Raw genomic sequence first — 15,559 nt, 5'->3', positions numbered from 1 at the left:
TTTCTCCCGCTGGGAGAGAAAGCCTTGCATTGAGGGGCAGTGAGGGAGTCGGAAAGAGCAACGGCCGGGTACACTGGAGGGCAAAGTTTGCATCCTGGCTGGCCCCTGACAAGCTGGTGCAACTCTGAGAAAGTGGCTTCCTCTCTCTGGCCTCAGCTTGCTCATCTGTAAAATAGGGGCAGCGACCCCAGGGTGAGTGGGAGAAGCCAGTGTGACTGTGGGCATGGACGTGCTTTAAAGCCTGTCCCACCCTAGACGGTGGTTGGCCTCACTGTGGGGAGACCAGAGGCTCACATTACCCAGGTTGAGCTTGGTGCAGTTCCCATGGGTCACTGGACACTTGTACACGTCTCCCGTCTTCTGGTGGCCATTGGTTTCCAATGGAGCACCCACGACCAGCCTGGGAAGGAAAAGAAGACAAGTAAAGACGCTGGAGGAGGTGCTTCTTCCTGGCAGAGGTTGGAACAGGGAGGGCGGTACTGAGGGGAAGATGGGGTGAGGAAGGCGGGAGGAAATGCTCAGGGGCAGCCGTGTGCAGACCCTCCAACTCAGAACTGTGTCTCCCAGGGAGAGGGACACCAGGTGTTTGGCACGAAGTCATGGGGCCTGTGACCTACTCTGGGCCCTTGCCAAGATCTAGAGATACAGAGATGAAGACCACATGGGTTCTGATGAAGACCAAATGGGATGGAGGTTAGTCCCTGGGAGAAGACAGCAGGGCAGATGTCATGGGGGAGGTGTGGTTGGCCTGGGTCTTAACGGGTGATGATGAGTTTGTCAAACAGTGGGAGGGTGGTAGTGGTGGTCATTCAGGCAGAGGAATGATGGTTTTGGAGCCATAGAGTCTTGGCCATGTGTTAGGACCTGTGGAGGGCCTCATTCCTCATCGTACGTGACAGTCTTTCCGCTGGGGACCCAGGGGTGGGGGGGCATGGTGCCTAGTGGTCATTCATGGCTGCTTCCCGAGCCACTAAATCTTTGCTCAAGGTGGGCGAGGCACCCAGTGGGGCTAAAGCGTGGCCAGGGGCAGGCACCCAGCTGGGGCCTCCGCCTTGAGCCTATGCCTTTGTGACCTTACTTGCCCAAAGAAGCAATCGTGTCTTCTGACTTCTGATGGCTGAGAGAGGACAGGCTTGGAGGTTCAGGCTACCCAGGACTCCAGTGGCTTCTTGTGGTCAGATGGCCCCTGGCCCCCGCTCCTGCCCACCTCTCTCTGCTCTCAGGGAAGCGTGAGAGGTCTGAAGGGGGTGGTTAACAGAGCTCTGTTTGAAATTAGAGTTTATGAAATAAGAGCTGAGCTTTCTCCCCTGGGAACCAGATAATGACAGATTCTAAATATATCCGCTTATTAAGCATGCCTATTTTTGACCAGCAGGAATTAATTGGACCCATAAAATCTGTTTGTCTAGACGATGTGATTTTGGCTACTTAATTCTGTGAGCGATTGTGTGGTCAAGGCTGCTGCATTCTTTTCAGCAAGGGGGGGTGGGGAGAGAGAGGGAGAGACAGAGAGACACAGAGAGAGACAAAGAGAAAGGGAGGGAAGGAGGGAAGGAGAGAGGTAGAGAATGAGTGAGGGAGGGAGAGAGAGAGGGAGAGGAGAGAGAGAGACAGGGAGGGAGGGAGAGAGACAGGAAGGGAGGGAGAGAGGAAGAGAAAGCCAGGGACGGAGGGAGGAAAAGAAGGATGAAGAGAGGGAGGGAGGGGGGGAGAGAGGGAGATGGGGGGGGGAGAGAGGGAATTATCAGTAAGTGAGCCTTGGGCTCCAAGCTTGCTTTTCTGGCTGCTCTAGTTTTCAAGGTCAACCTGATATGTGACCCAGTCTCCAAAGGGATGTTCCCTCCAGGGCCCCACCGCCTGCTGGTGAGTGCTTGCTAGAAAGAATGCTTTTGAGGAACACCTCATATGGTGCCCCTGGGAGAACTAGGTGCAGCAGGTTCTAGGTCAGAAAAACCATGACCATCTGCTAGAAAACCTGTCTCCATGTGTCTTCTAGAAAACACCTCAGCAGCCTGATAAGGTGGACTCCTCACAACTCTGCCCATTTTATGGAGTGGAACTTTGAGGCCTCAGCGGCCTACTTGATGGGGCCCCCAACACAGGGATAGGCCTTTGGGCTGAGATTGTAGGGGCTGTGGTCTGTGTGGTCTTGAGAGGTCATTGAACTTTCCAGACCTTGGTTTTCTTAGCTGTGAAATGGGGTTATCAACCCCCGTACTATCTCTGTGTGAAGTCACAGATGTCAAAAGTCATTCGGAAACCAGAGGGGCTATCTCTAAGTAACCTATGCAGAAAGACTAAGGTCATGGGGCGCCTGGGTGGCTCAGTTGGTTGAGCGGCTGCCTTCGGCTCAGGTCGTGATCCCAGAGTCCTGGGATCGAGCCCCACGTCGGGCTCCCTGCTCAATGGAGAGCCTGCTTCTCCCTCTCCCTCTGCCTGCCTCTCTGCCTACTTGTGTTCTCTCTGTCAAATGAATAAATAAAATCTTTAAAAAAAAAAAAAAGACTAAGGTCATGTGGTCTGGCAATGTCCAGCATGTAACAATCTGGCAGTTAAATCCACCAAATCATTGTGACCCCAAACTTGCCTCAAGACCAGGTGTTGTTCTTTTCAAAGAACAAGGGCCAGCCCCTACCTCCCCTCTCCATTCTCCAGACCTGATTTCCCTGGGGGACGTTGGCATCTCACGAGGTGGCAGGACAGGGCATACTGTCCCCATATTACAGATGCAGAAGCTGAGGCCCCAAGAGGGGAGCTGACCCAGGCCCCCCAATCTGTCTGTGGCAGAGCCACGACTGGTTCTCCTGGTACAGCTTTGTCTGTGTTGCCCCAAATATTTCTTTGCCATGCAGTGAGGCCTGGGTCAGCCTTCTTTACCATTCTCGAGTCTTACCGTTACGTGCGCCTGTCAGACTTGAGGTTTTGAGGCTATGATTCAATCTCACTGTGAGGGGGTAACTGCCCAAGCCCAGGGAAAATGTTTGCGTCACCACCGAGACCAGCCAAATGGCTCCTGGGGTCTGGCAGCCCTGGCCATCCCCTGTGGCCTCAGCCTTATATAGCCATCTGCGGCCTCAGGCTTGCCATGCCTCTGGGGGCAGGACACCAGTCCCTGTGGTGTGGGCCCCAGACAGCAAGACAAACCCCAAAGGTCATGGCGAGCATCAGGCCCTTTCCATGGGCTGTGTGCTGTGACTCACTGGCTGTGGGCTCCCGGCATTCTTCTGGGATCAGGGCTGCTGCGGGTGGGAGAATTGGTGGCAGGCTTCAGCCACAGCCCTGTGGGACCCCTCCCTGGTGGCTGCCCTCTATAGAAGCAGGACCTTGCCAAGGGAGGAGGCTCCCCGGAGAGAAGGCCACCTGAGGAAGGCAGGTGTGGCCCTGCTGGGTGCCGGGCTCCTTGGCTCCCAGCAAGTCCTGGCTCTGTACCTCACACCCTCTCCAACAGGGCCCCATGGGAACTCATCCTGACCTCCGCTTATCCTTAGCTCTATCCTTCAAGGCAATTTCAGCCTCTGAACCTTTTCAAACGCATGCTCCTATCAGAAAAAAAAGGTAACATGTACCTCCAATGTGTATAAATTTATATGTAAATTGTACTACTGTGAAACTGTTAGTCTGTATCTTAAATATCAGTAATGGGTTTTTTTCAGATAAAATATAAACTTAAATAGAACTTGAATCATTTTATTTCTGTGCCCCAAGTATACTGTCCTACCCATGCCCAGTGGAGTGCACATCCCACCCCGGACACCATCCCTTTGAGATCTGGCAAAATTCCCACCTACTCCAGGAAGTCCTCCCTGATTACCCCATGCTTTCCCACATGAACTAGCATGTAATCTCTCCTGCCTGCTGTGGCCAGTAGTTTATCATAATTCCTTGAAGGCTGAGATGTCCTCATCTGGCCTTGCTGCCAGGACTAGCATTGGGTGGTCTGGAAGGTCCTCGGTAAAGAGGTACCTATCAGCTTCTCTGACCTTATGGTTGATGGTCCAGAGCTGCAGCAGTGGCTTCCAGAGCTTTTGGCTTTGCCTCAGACCTAAGAGGAGCCCCAAGTTCAGTGCCCAGAAAAAGGGTTACTGAGAAATGGAGTATTTTCTGTGCAAAGGAGTGATCCAGCTTCCATTTAGAGTCAGTGTTGCTTGCTTCCCTGGGTCCCATGTCTCTCTTCCCACAGTCCTCGTTTTTGTTTGGGGATCCAGGGAACCTGGCTCCATTCCCAGTTCTAGGGACTGAGCACATACCTCAGGCGAGGCCAAGTTTATCCCCTGGCTGCAGTGATTAAGTCAGGGTCACCCCCATCAGAGTGAATCTCGGGACTTCTGCTTGGGACTCAGGGACCAAAGTAGTTCCTTTTCTCTGGACGCCATATGTAGATGTAAGCCGTGGAATTGCCGGCAGCCACCTTGTGGCAACGAGAGTTGTGAGCTGATGCATGGACAGAGGGAGGGCTGAGAGAAGCATTAAGAGAAGGAGCTGAAGTCCTGATGATACTGTAAGCCCCCAGATCAAACTCTACCTGAAGCAATAACTACTTTTTACATATAAACCTGTTTGGGTTGAGTTTTCAGATATTTATAACCATAGACATCTAACTAGAGTGTGCCAAAAAATCCACATAGTTAAAATTACCCTTAGAAATTCCATATATTACCATGCTGTAAGAGGAACCTGACATCCAAGGCCAAAGAGAGAGGAGCAGATTCCTATCCTTCAGCTCCTGCTCCATCTGGGGCATAGACTTACTTTGCCGCGAGTGGTGGGTGGATTCAGAGACACCACGTATATTATTTCTCTGGTTGTTTAGCTGAATGCATAAAACCGTCCCCTGGTCCAGCCTTTGGGAACAGAAATTCTTTTGTTCTATGTGCATCACTCTTACAACAGCTCCTTGGACAGGGAGCTCTGCACTCCTGGGGTTTCTGGTTACCTGGTAACTGACCGGGCAGGCCATTGGAGCCGAGAGGAAACTGAGAGGTTCCTTGGGTCAGCCTCACGACATGACAGTGAGTCATCGGAAGCCAGAGCAGGGAAGTCCAATGTCTCAGGTCTCAGAGCACACAGTGCATGGCATCCTGATTCCCAGGGCAATGGTCCCCCAAAGCCGGGAGGGTGGAAAGCATGGGGGCAGGGGCTGGGGCTCTAGGCTCAGCTCAGCCTTTTACCGGCTGAGCCTGGGGAGGTGGGTGTGAACAGCTTAGCTCCCCAGCAAATGGGGTCAGCAGAAGCCAGGGGCACAAAAAGGCCATCAGAGTCTTGGGGAAGGAAAGAGGAAACTTCCTACTGATGGGCCTGCCCTCCGAGGAGGTCCTGAGCCCAGAGGTCAGCACAAACTGCTGAGCAAAGGCAGGATGTGGGGTTTCATCTGCTCCCCGGGCAGCCTCTTTGCCCCTCTCTGCCAGACCTGGCCCTCGCATCCTAGGAAATCCGACTATCATTGATTATTTTTTTTTCATTTTAATGAAACCCTTTTGGTGTCGTTGAATTGCACTTGATTTTGATCACCAGAACAGCTTTGAGGCTGGAAGGGCAGTTAGTATCTGAGGCTCAGAAGGTGATGTGACAAGGCTGTGGAGAGACACTGGGACTCCAAGTCTAGTGCTCTTTCCACCACTGTGAAAGAGTGGCCAGTTCAGAAGGCCCAGCGTGGAGAGGGGCTGCCCCCCTGGAGCCAGCTGGGCTTATCCTCCAGGGGCCTCTTGCCTCCTCCTCTCCCACCCATCCTATTCCCTCCCTCACCTGTTCCTCTCTCCCAGCACCCCTACTCCACTCAAACCCACCCAGGCCCTTTGCTCCACTTTTTTCTTGGCTCCATTTTCCTTCCCTGAAATCAGATAGGGGCATCGGGGAGGGAGGTCCACTTGAAGAGCAGAGAGCTCAGGGGAACAAAGGAGAGACTATTCCTTTACTGAGGTTTTTCCTCTCCCTCTCTCTCCATGGAAAATGTAATCTCCTGCAGCCAGCAGGAATAGGGTGGTTAATGTGTTCAAGATGGGGCTGGGGAAGTGCTGAGTGCAGCAAACCCGGTGCTGGGGCGGGGGCCCTGGGGCTGTATTGGCTGGGGGCAGGGTGCAGAGGGAGAGCCCTCCTGGCACCTGCTGATCTTCCTGGTTCGGTCAGAGGGGCTTGTGGCTCAGAGGCCTGGCAAGGCCTGGACTCCTGGGGGCCAGAAAAATGAAGCCTCCTCTGCCAGCACATCCCTAACTCCCCCTGCCCCTGTGCAACCCCCACCAGAGGTAGAAATCCTTTGTGTGCATTTGAAACAAACACATATACAGTGAGGATTAATTTTATGTGCCAACTTGACAGGGCTAGGGGTGTTCAGACATTTGGTCAAACATTATTCTGGGTGTATCTGCGAGGGTGTTCTGGGATGAGATGAGCATTTAAATCTGAAGACTGAGGAAAGCAGATTGTCCTCCCTCGTGTGGGTGGGCCTCATTCAAACAGTCGAAGGCCTGAAGACAAGAGGGCTGACCCTAGCCCCAGTAACAGAGAATCCTTCCTAACAGACTGCCTTGGAACTGAGACATTGGCTTTTTCTTATTTGCGGTCTCAAATGGAAACTTCCGCTCTCCTAGGTCTCCAGCCAGCGGCCCTTCACACAGTAACTACCCCATTGGCTCCTCTGAGTCTCCAGCTTGCTGATGTACCCTGCAGATCTTGGGACTCACCAGCCTCCATAATCATGTGAACCAACTCCTTATAATAAATCTCTTTATATAGGGGCGCCTGGGTGGTTCAGTCGTTGGGCGTCTGCCTTCGGCTCAGGTCGTGATCTCAGGGTCCTGGGATCGAGCCCCACATCGGGCTCCCTGCTCCGCGGAAAGCCTGCTTCTCCCTCTCCCACTCCCCCTGCTTGTGTTCCCGCTCTCGCTGTGTCTCTGTCAAATAAATAAATAAAATCTTAAAAAAAAATCTCTTTATATATGTATATGTATACACACACATATACACACACATCCTATCGGTGCTGTTTCTCTGGAGAACCCTAATACAGTTACATAGTGCTTGTTCCATTCTAAGGGTTTTGCATGTATTTGCTGCTCCTGGTGATCCACGCCCTCATTCATTCATGAATCATGAGCATTTATTGAGCCCCTGCTAAACCACCAAGCACTGGGGGCATGACAACGCGTATGATGTCATCTTGCCTTCCGGAGGTTTCCAGAGGAGCCTCCCCGGTGAGACAGGCAGGTTAAGAGGTCGTTACAACACTCCAGTGGTTCTCAAAGTGGTTCCCAGACCAGCAGCATCAGCCTCCCCTGGAGCTGGTTAGAAATGCAACATCCTGCCCTCCACCCCCCACCCCAAAACTGACAGAATCAGAAACTAAAAGGGGGACCCAGCATCTGTGTATTAACAGGCCCTCCAGGGGATGCTGATGCATGTAATCATAATACATAGGGTGACCTGCAACCCTAGCTGAGCTCAAAGCCCCAAATCCATTCCAGTAAAATCCACCCTCTTTACTCTGCCTGCTAATGCTCTGTGTTTGCTCACTGCCACTCACGTGCCTGTCCCCCCTTTTATCAGGGTGGCTCTGAATGTGGCATGGCTGGGTCTGTCACTTGGGGCTCAGCTCCAATGTCACCTCCCCCAAGGGCGCCTTTCCTGACCACCTGCCACTCCTGTCTCACCACCCTGCCTTAGCTTCCGATAGCACTTCCCCGTCTCTGAAGACAACTTCTTTTTTTTTTTAAAAGATTTATTTATTTGAGAGAGAGAGAGAACATGAGTGGAAGGGGCAGAGGGAAAGACAGAGAGAGAGAATCTCAAGCAGACTCTGGGCTCAGTGTGGAGCCCGATGTGGGGCTCCATCTCACTACAGTGAGATCAGGACCTGAGCCGAAACCAAGAATCGGGTGCTCAACGAACTTCACCACCCAGGTGCCCTTGAAAATGCCTTTTTAATTTTTTTCCCATTCATCATCTTTTAAAAAAATTTTTTTTTCATCTTTTTAAAAATTTTTTGACACAGAGAGAGCACTTGGGGGTGGGGCGGCAGGCAGAGGGAGAAGCAGGTCCCCCGCCGAGCAGGGAGCCCGATGCGGGTCTTGATCCCAGGATCCTGGGATCATGACCTGAGCCAAAGGCAGTCGCTTAACGACTGAGCTACCCAGGTGCCCCCTGTTCATCATCCCTATCTTCCAGTAGAATGTGAGCTGCAAGGGAGTGAGGACCTCGTTGGTCAGGTTTGCATCTCTAGACACCCCAGCACCCATGAGAGTGCCTGGCACAGAGTAGCTCCCCAAAATACAATTGTTGGATGAATTAGCCAATCACCTGGCTCAGCGGGATGACTGTTATCCCATAGCCTGCAATTTGGGACCACTGACTACAGGCCCTTCTTGGTCTCCCAACACCTGTTAATCTGGCTGGGAGAGTGGAACAAGCTCTATTGGAGGAGCCAACACCTGAGATAAGGCTGTTAACTGCCCTGGGCCTCAGTGTTCTCATCTACTGAATGGGACCGAACACACCTGGGCTACTAGGGTTTTGAGGGTGGTGCGCCCCAGACCTTGCTGGTCATCAGAGGCACCTGGGGAGTTACCAATTCAGGTTCCTGGGCCTCACATCCAGAAGGTTCTCATTCAGCCAGCTGGGGACAGGGCCCAGGAATCTATTCTTAGAAGCTCCCAAATGTTCAGGCAGGAAGCAGATATGTGAACATGTGGACATGTGAAAAAGCACGTGTGTCCCAGGAATTTTTACTACATCTGGGGATCATGATCACGGCAACCTTCTTAACTGTCCAGGAATGTTTTTTTCTTTTTCTTTTAATTTGTTTCTTTTGGTCACAAGAAAACACGTAACTTAACACATAAGTGATACATGCTTGCTGTTTAATGTTCATAGTGCAGAACTGTGCAAAGTATAATATGCAAGGCTTCCCCTCCTTCACCCAGCCCTCTGTAGATAACGACCACTAGCAACAGGGGTGCAGAAAACCTTCTAGGCATTTACGGAGCGAATTTGGAAAATGGAATATTCTACACACATGGTTCTGTAGTGAACTATTTTCACTTAATTATTTTATATTTGAACAAGTGTCCGTGTCAGTATATATCAATGCCACACTTAGACCTGGTCTCTGGGCCCCTGCCCTGGGTCCCACTCTGACCCGTCTCTGACTGTGCCCCCTCCCATGGGGTGAGGAGTCCTAGGCATCAAAGGGACAGGACACCTAGAGCCCATGGCCTCCCAGTCTGGGTGCGGGGATGCTGAAATCTCCTGCTCAAACAGCTCAGGACAGGCTTCTTCCATGGATCTTTCTGACGGCAGATCCTACCACCAGTAGGGCTAGCAGAGGAGTGGCTGCTCGATGGGGGTATGGATAGAGCTCGAGATGCAGCCTTTCATCAGCACTAATGAGTAAACAAGGCTCCATGCTCGAGTAGCTACTCGGGACAGTGCAGTCAGTGGGGACAAAGCCCGTGCCTGTTACTGTGCAGGCAGGCCCTGGAGCTGGCCCCCGTCATCTTGGGCACGAGATGTTCGCCTGACAAACATCATCACAGCTGTTGACTTCACAAGCTTGGTTTTCTGCTTGGTTCCTGGAAACTTCTGGGTCCACCTCAGCTTACATCCAAACAGCATTTTTTCCTAAGTTGCAGCAGAGGGAAGAGTGAGGGAAAGTGACTGCAAAGGACAATCTCAGCCCACTGGAAGGGAAAACGAGAACCTGACCCACTGACCGTGAAGAACGGAGTGGCCAGCTTGTGCCGTTTAGCTCAGCGCCCCTCCCCTTCACACACCCGGATGCCAGTCTCCTGGGGCCACTTGTCCTAGTTTTCACCAGACCTGGAACTCTCCTTCCTGCCTCTGTGTGTGCAGTTCCCTAATTCCAAACTCTTGAGCCTGCCCCCTTCCATCCACTCTTCAGTGCCTCTTCTTCCAGGACCCCCTCCTTGATCTCTCAGCTGAAAGCTCTCTCTCACTTCCCATGAAGCTTTGTTTCTACCCTTCCTGTCTGTTTTTTCTCTCCTTTAGAAAATTTGCCTCGAGAGAGCAGAGAGTGAGACCGCGATCCACCTTTAAGTCTCCCCTTTGGTGCTGGTCAATGTACCTTGAACGCAGTCTAGGCTTAATAATTGCTTCCTGAGTGAATATGCAGATGGACAGCTGGAGGATGCTGCTCATTTTGCAAAGATGAGTTGAATCTTCACTCAACTTCTTGGGGGGTAGGTAGCTAGGAGCAGAGCTGAGTTCTTCTGGGCCCCCTCTGCAGCTGGGCCTCCAACTTTGGAATGCCCTTGGCCTGGTGCTCCCCAGGAAGGTGGCTGTGGGCTGGCTTCCCTTCGGAGAGGGGAGCGTAAGGATCCCCCCTTCTCTTTTCAAAATGTCTGACAAGCTTGCTTGTTTTTCTGAGTCACGCTCAGGGTTGATTCTTCCCCCCACTTTTATAACAACTCTGTCCTCCGAAAATGAAATGTAAACACATGGGTAGTTTGGGCAGATGTTGCTCAGTGGAATGTATGGTTTCAGTGTCGTGGCAGCTCCTCAGTCCGTACTTGGTAGCAGGGCCAGGGGCCTTGGAAGCCCCTGTTCTCTCTCCCAGGCAGGCCTGCTTCCTCGGGTTCACGATCAGGCTGGTGATACTCAAAATGTGAGCAGCATATGCAGCCCACAGCTCATGGCATTGCCCCCAGGGCCAGGGGAGGCAAGCACACAAGAACTCATCCGCATCTGGCTGAAGAAGACAGCAAGGCCCAGAGAATGTCAGAGGCTCTGGGTAGAGGCTGAGGCACAGCTGGGATACTCCATAGTCCTACTGAGTCCGCTGCCCCTTCCGCCAGCCGGACTTGGGAAAAGGAACAAAAGGGGAGAAGGGGCAAAACAACAGATGCTGTTTTTCAGCTTGGGGCCTGTTGTCACGTTTATGGTTAATTCCGATCTGCTCCCAGACAGGCTAAGTGACCTGGGGGGAGCCCCCTGCCCTCTCTGGGCCTGTGTCCTCATCTGTGAAATAGAGCTTGGGCAGATTCAGTTCAGAGAAGGAGTCACTGAATGCTCACTATGAGCTGGGTACTGAGGATGGAAAACTGAATGGAGCGCAGTCCACACCCTTGATTTGGAGGGGGCCGAGAGACCTGCACCCGATGATATCAGGGTGGAGGACAGTGCTACGAGCCGGGGCACCGGTGTGGTGGGGGCACAGAGGAAGGGCACTTGCTCAGCCATCTGGGAAGCCTTTCTGGAGCAGGCAACTGCTCGATGGAGACTTGCAAGGTGAATAGGTGTCCCCCAGGTGAAGAGGGACTGGGGCCCACGGGGAGGAATGACAGCTGAGTCCCGACGGTGCCAGGCTGATGTGTGTGATTCTAATGCACCTGCTGTGGCAAAGGCTTCCATGGGCCAGGGATGGACCCAGAGAGACAGACAAGTGCCTGCCTTCACAGAGCTCGGGGTGGGGTCATCCTCAGCTGGGCTCACGCCATTCATCCCTTTTCTTCCTCCCCACCCACATCTCCTCGACACCCCAAATTCCCACCCTTCTCCCCTCGTTTGTGTAGAGAACTCTACCTAACGCGGCCTGAAGTGTAGATAGATGGTTAAGTGCCTACATGTTTGAGGACCATTGCATTTTCTCCCTGATCAGATTAACCTCCCTGCCTCCCTCCCCCACTTTCCAGAATCTCTAAATTCCTGCAGTTTGCCACCCTTTTGGGTTCAGGCATTGAGGGTCACTCTCAAAGTAAGCCTGGAACCGGCTAACCCACGGAATCCACGAGAACTCACAGACCCCTTAAATCAGTGGTTCCAGAACCTTGGCTGGGCATCTGACTTATGTGGGGATGTTCAGGAGTATGGATTTCTATCTCCAAAGATTCTGATTTTGTAAGTCTTGGACTGGGCTAAAGAATCTTTTTAAACCTTTTGCAGGCAATTCTGTTCTGCCAGCTTTAGGAACCCCTAGATTATATTATCAGGTGATCACCAGGCTTTGAAATAATGGAAAACAGGCCACATAAGAATTGGGGACAGGATGCCCAATCAAAAACAGTTAACAAACACTACTTAACAAACATCGACTTTCAAAGCACTTTGTATGAACAAGGAAATAAACTAAGGCGTGCATAAAGGACTGTTTGGGGTAGCTGATTATGTGTCTGGGCCTGTGCTAGGTGCTTCCTTGGACATTAACCCAAGTCACCCAGCTGGCTAAGGGGCAGCTCCATGGCCTCATTCTCCCCGTCTCTGGGCACAGGAAGGCAGGACACACAGAGACCAGCCCTGAGTTGCATCAGGGAATTACTGGCTATGCAAAATCCTTCGAAGTACTTTCTGTCTGGTTCAAAGCTCAGATTTATTTCCCTCCTCTCCCTTCTGGATTGTGAGTAATGGCTCTTCTTACAGAATTATTATTGGAGAAGCCATAAAGAAGCAAAGAGGCTGTAGACTCACTTGAACCACTGGAGGGTAGAGTCTGTCATTACATCATTGCAACCATCCTCCCTCTTGGGTTACAAAATCTCTGGCTCGGTGGTCGGGGAGAAGCAGAAAGGACAGTGCAGAGAGGATTTGCTGCTGTGAAGTAGGCACCAGCGTGGGGCCAGACTCCTGTTCACCCCCCACCTGCTGCCTGCCTCACTCCCCTCCCATACCTCAGCCTCTCACCAACCTCTCTCATGTGGGACCACTGTCCCCAGGCTCTTTCCCACCAGAACGTCCAGCTTAGGGCTGCCTGGAGATTTAGGTAGGTCACAGCCTGACTTCTAGAACCATTCTCCCCTTCTCCTTTTGTGGGTCTGTGCCACGCAAAGATGAATCAAAGGCGAGCCTTACCCTTGGGGGCCCTTTGCGACTTCTCTTAATTGGCTTTTTCTACAACTCTCCACGTCTGTCTGCATTATTGGCTTAGGGTGACTAATCACAGCTAAACCAGGAATAAATGGTTCGAGAAAGGATTTAGAGATTCCATAGAAGGCAAGAGCAACCTTGTCAAGATGGTCTGGAGTCAATGACAAGCATTTGCCAATGGCCATGTGTCTGAGGGATGCAGCTGTGTGGAAGAGAACAAGCGCCATGGGAAAGAGTTTGAAATCCTGAGGAGCCCTTGATTCTTCACGAAGTAGTCAGGAAAAGCTAGAAGGAGGTAATTTTTTTTTTTTTAAGATTTTATTTTATTTATTTGACAGAGAGAGACACACAGAGAGAGGGAACACAAGCAGGGGGAGTGGGAGAGGGAGAAGCAGGCTTCCTGCTGAGCAGGGAGCCCGATGCGGGGCTCTATCCCAGGACCCTGGAATCATGACCTGAGCCGAAGGCAGACGCTTAATGACTGAGCCACCCAGGCGCCCTTAGAAAGAGGTATTCTATCCAAGTCTGGAGAAAGCAAGGCTTAGGTTAAGCAGTGGTCCATCACAGTTGAGGTTAGTGAGAAAAAGCATGTATAGCACACTGATTTGTTTTTATAGTTGAATATAACTCTAAAACATGTTTATTCCAATTATGGTTTTCAATAAGGAGCTCAGTCTTTCACATTTTATAGCCGAGCGGCATGGAAGTACGCGCTAGCCCTAAGCTGTAACATCAACGGGAAGCCTAGGTAATAGACGTGAGGAGCCCTTACCGGCCAGCCTTGCTCCCCCTCGTGTCAGTTATGAGAATTGCAGATAAAGTGCTAAGGTGCAATTAATAACCAGTCTTGAAAATTCAAACCTATGAAATTATAGAAAGCCATTCTCAAGATGGAGTGAATGTCAGCATTAGTTTGTTCTCCACGTCATGTGAGGAGCCCTCCTTCCCTGTCTTGTGCTGGACCCAGGAAGGACGTTGGGGGTCCCAGAAGGAGCCAGGTGGAAGAGTCCATGGGCCCCTGGGGCGGGGGCAAGACAGCGGGGCGGGGGGGGGGGGGCGTGGAGAAGATGCTGGCTTTCCTGAACCACCCTCTGGCTTTCCTGAACCGCCCAAATTAAATTTATTTTCTTTCATGGAGGTTAGTAACCAGGAGACTTTCCTTTCAGCGTTTCCACTTACCCTCAAAGCATGCAATGGTTGGCTCCACGCCTCTCCGAGCTCAGCACTAAGGTTGTTCTGGGACCCTGAGGACCGGCCTCAGCGCCGTCTCAGGTTGACCCGCTGTGTGTGTGTGTGTGTGTGTGTGTGTGTGTGTGTGTGTGTGGCCCGGGGTTACCTGAGCCCTCGCTGACATACTCTTCAAGTCCCTGGACTTCCCTGTGTGGTTGTGGCATTAAAAAAAAAAAAAAAAAAAAAGGAGAAGGAGAAGGAGAAGAAAGAAAGGAGAGAGGAAGAGAGAACAAGGCAAGAAGAGAAACAGTATCTGGAGATGCGAGGGGCCGGGTAAGCGTTTGCCGGCTGCGTCTTACATGTGCGCCCGGCCCCAGCCCCAGGGTTCCCGCTGCGGGCTCTCCCTGGCGGCTCGGAGCACTGCTCTGTCTCTGAGGGCCTGAAGGTGCCCCCGGCTCCGGCCTGGAAGGACAACCGGCTGGATTTCCACTCCTCCAGCCCGCCGCGGCTCACGCTCTTCTGGGGCAGGTGCTGCCTGCCAGGGGGTGCTGGGTGCCCGGGCCCCAGGCCCTGGGCCAACGAGCACAGTTTTTCTCTTTCTCGCTCTTCCTCTCTCTGGTGTGTTGGGTGATTTCATGCTACCCTGGGCTTTGCTTCTGTAGTGATTTATCCCTTAACCAGAATGAGTCATGGTACCGTATTTTATTTGTTCCAAGAGAAAATAGCAGATGGCATTTCTGCACTGCGGTGTTGGGAGCCTGCTCCGGGGGCCTGAGCCAGGAGAAGAGCTCAGGCCACTCCTCAGTGCGATTTCCACAGCAACAAAGGCTGAGGCTGCCCCAGGCCTGACAGCCCGCTCGGGCACCAAGGAGGAGGGATGGGCTTGCAGAAGACCTGCCTGTTCTGCCCAAACAATAGTCCCCGGGGCCCTTTTCCTCGAAACCTTTCCCCGGACACCATACCCTTTTGTGGAGGATAGGCCAGCGCAGGGAACTAACTCCAGCAAAATCCGCCCGCAGTAGACACTTCGCACACCATCTCCTATTTCTCCCTCATGAGAACCCTTTTGGGCTCGCATCACCGTGCCCATTTCACAGATGAAGAAACTGAAGTCCAGGCAGTGGCTGTAACATGCTCTGTTCCCCTGGCTTGGAAAGTGGCTGAGCAGGGAAGGGAGCCCAGGTCTGTGTGGCTCTGAAGCTTAGACGTCTCCTTAGGAAAAAGCCCCCTCAGTGTGCCCTCATTTATGTGCCCAGGCAGGTTACCTGTGTCAACTGTGAGACCTGCCATAACCCTGAGGGAAGGGGCTGGAAACCCGCCGGGGCCGGGAGAGGAGGGAATGGCAGGGCCAGGGGGCACCCTGGGCTTAGGCTTGACCCCAGAGTTGGTGGATTTATTCCAGTCCACTGGACTGGAATATTCTATGTGAGTGGGCCTCTTGTTATCTGAGAAGGTCCATGCTATAAAAGAATCAGCACCTTACCCCAATTAGAACTTAGTTGAAATAGATATCACCTAGGAAGGAGCAGGGTGGGAAATCCAGAAAGTAGGAAGAGGAAATGGGCAAAGAGAAGAAAAAAGA

The 15,559-nt window shown here is 52.2% G+C and overlaps 1 protein-coding gene across 1 annotated transcript in view; it reads right to left on the bottom strand.

Moving 5' to 3' along the window:
- The window catches only part of ITGA11 (integrin subunit alpha 11), a 110,511-nt gene that overhangs the window by 58,170 nt on the left and 36,782 nt on the right, over positions 1-15,559 (bottom strand). The window contains exon 3 of the mRNA XM_036087083.2: positions 300-400. Within this exon, the coding sequence (XP_035942976.2) occupies positions 300-400 (101 nt within the window). The remainder of the gene's footprint in view (positions 1-299; positions 401-15,559) is intronic.

The sequence above is a fragment of the Halichoerus grypus genome, chromosome 8 (genome assembly GCF_964656455.1).
Source record: "Halichoerus grypus chromosome 8, mHalGry1.hap1.1, whole genome shotgun sequence".
Lineage (NCBI taxonomy): Eukaryota > Metazoa > Chordata > Mammalia > Carnivora > Phocidae > Halichoerus > Halichoerus grypus.
Note: the sequence above shows the minus strand (reverse complement) of the source record. Positions and strands in the feature narration are given on the sequence as shown.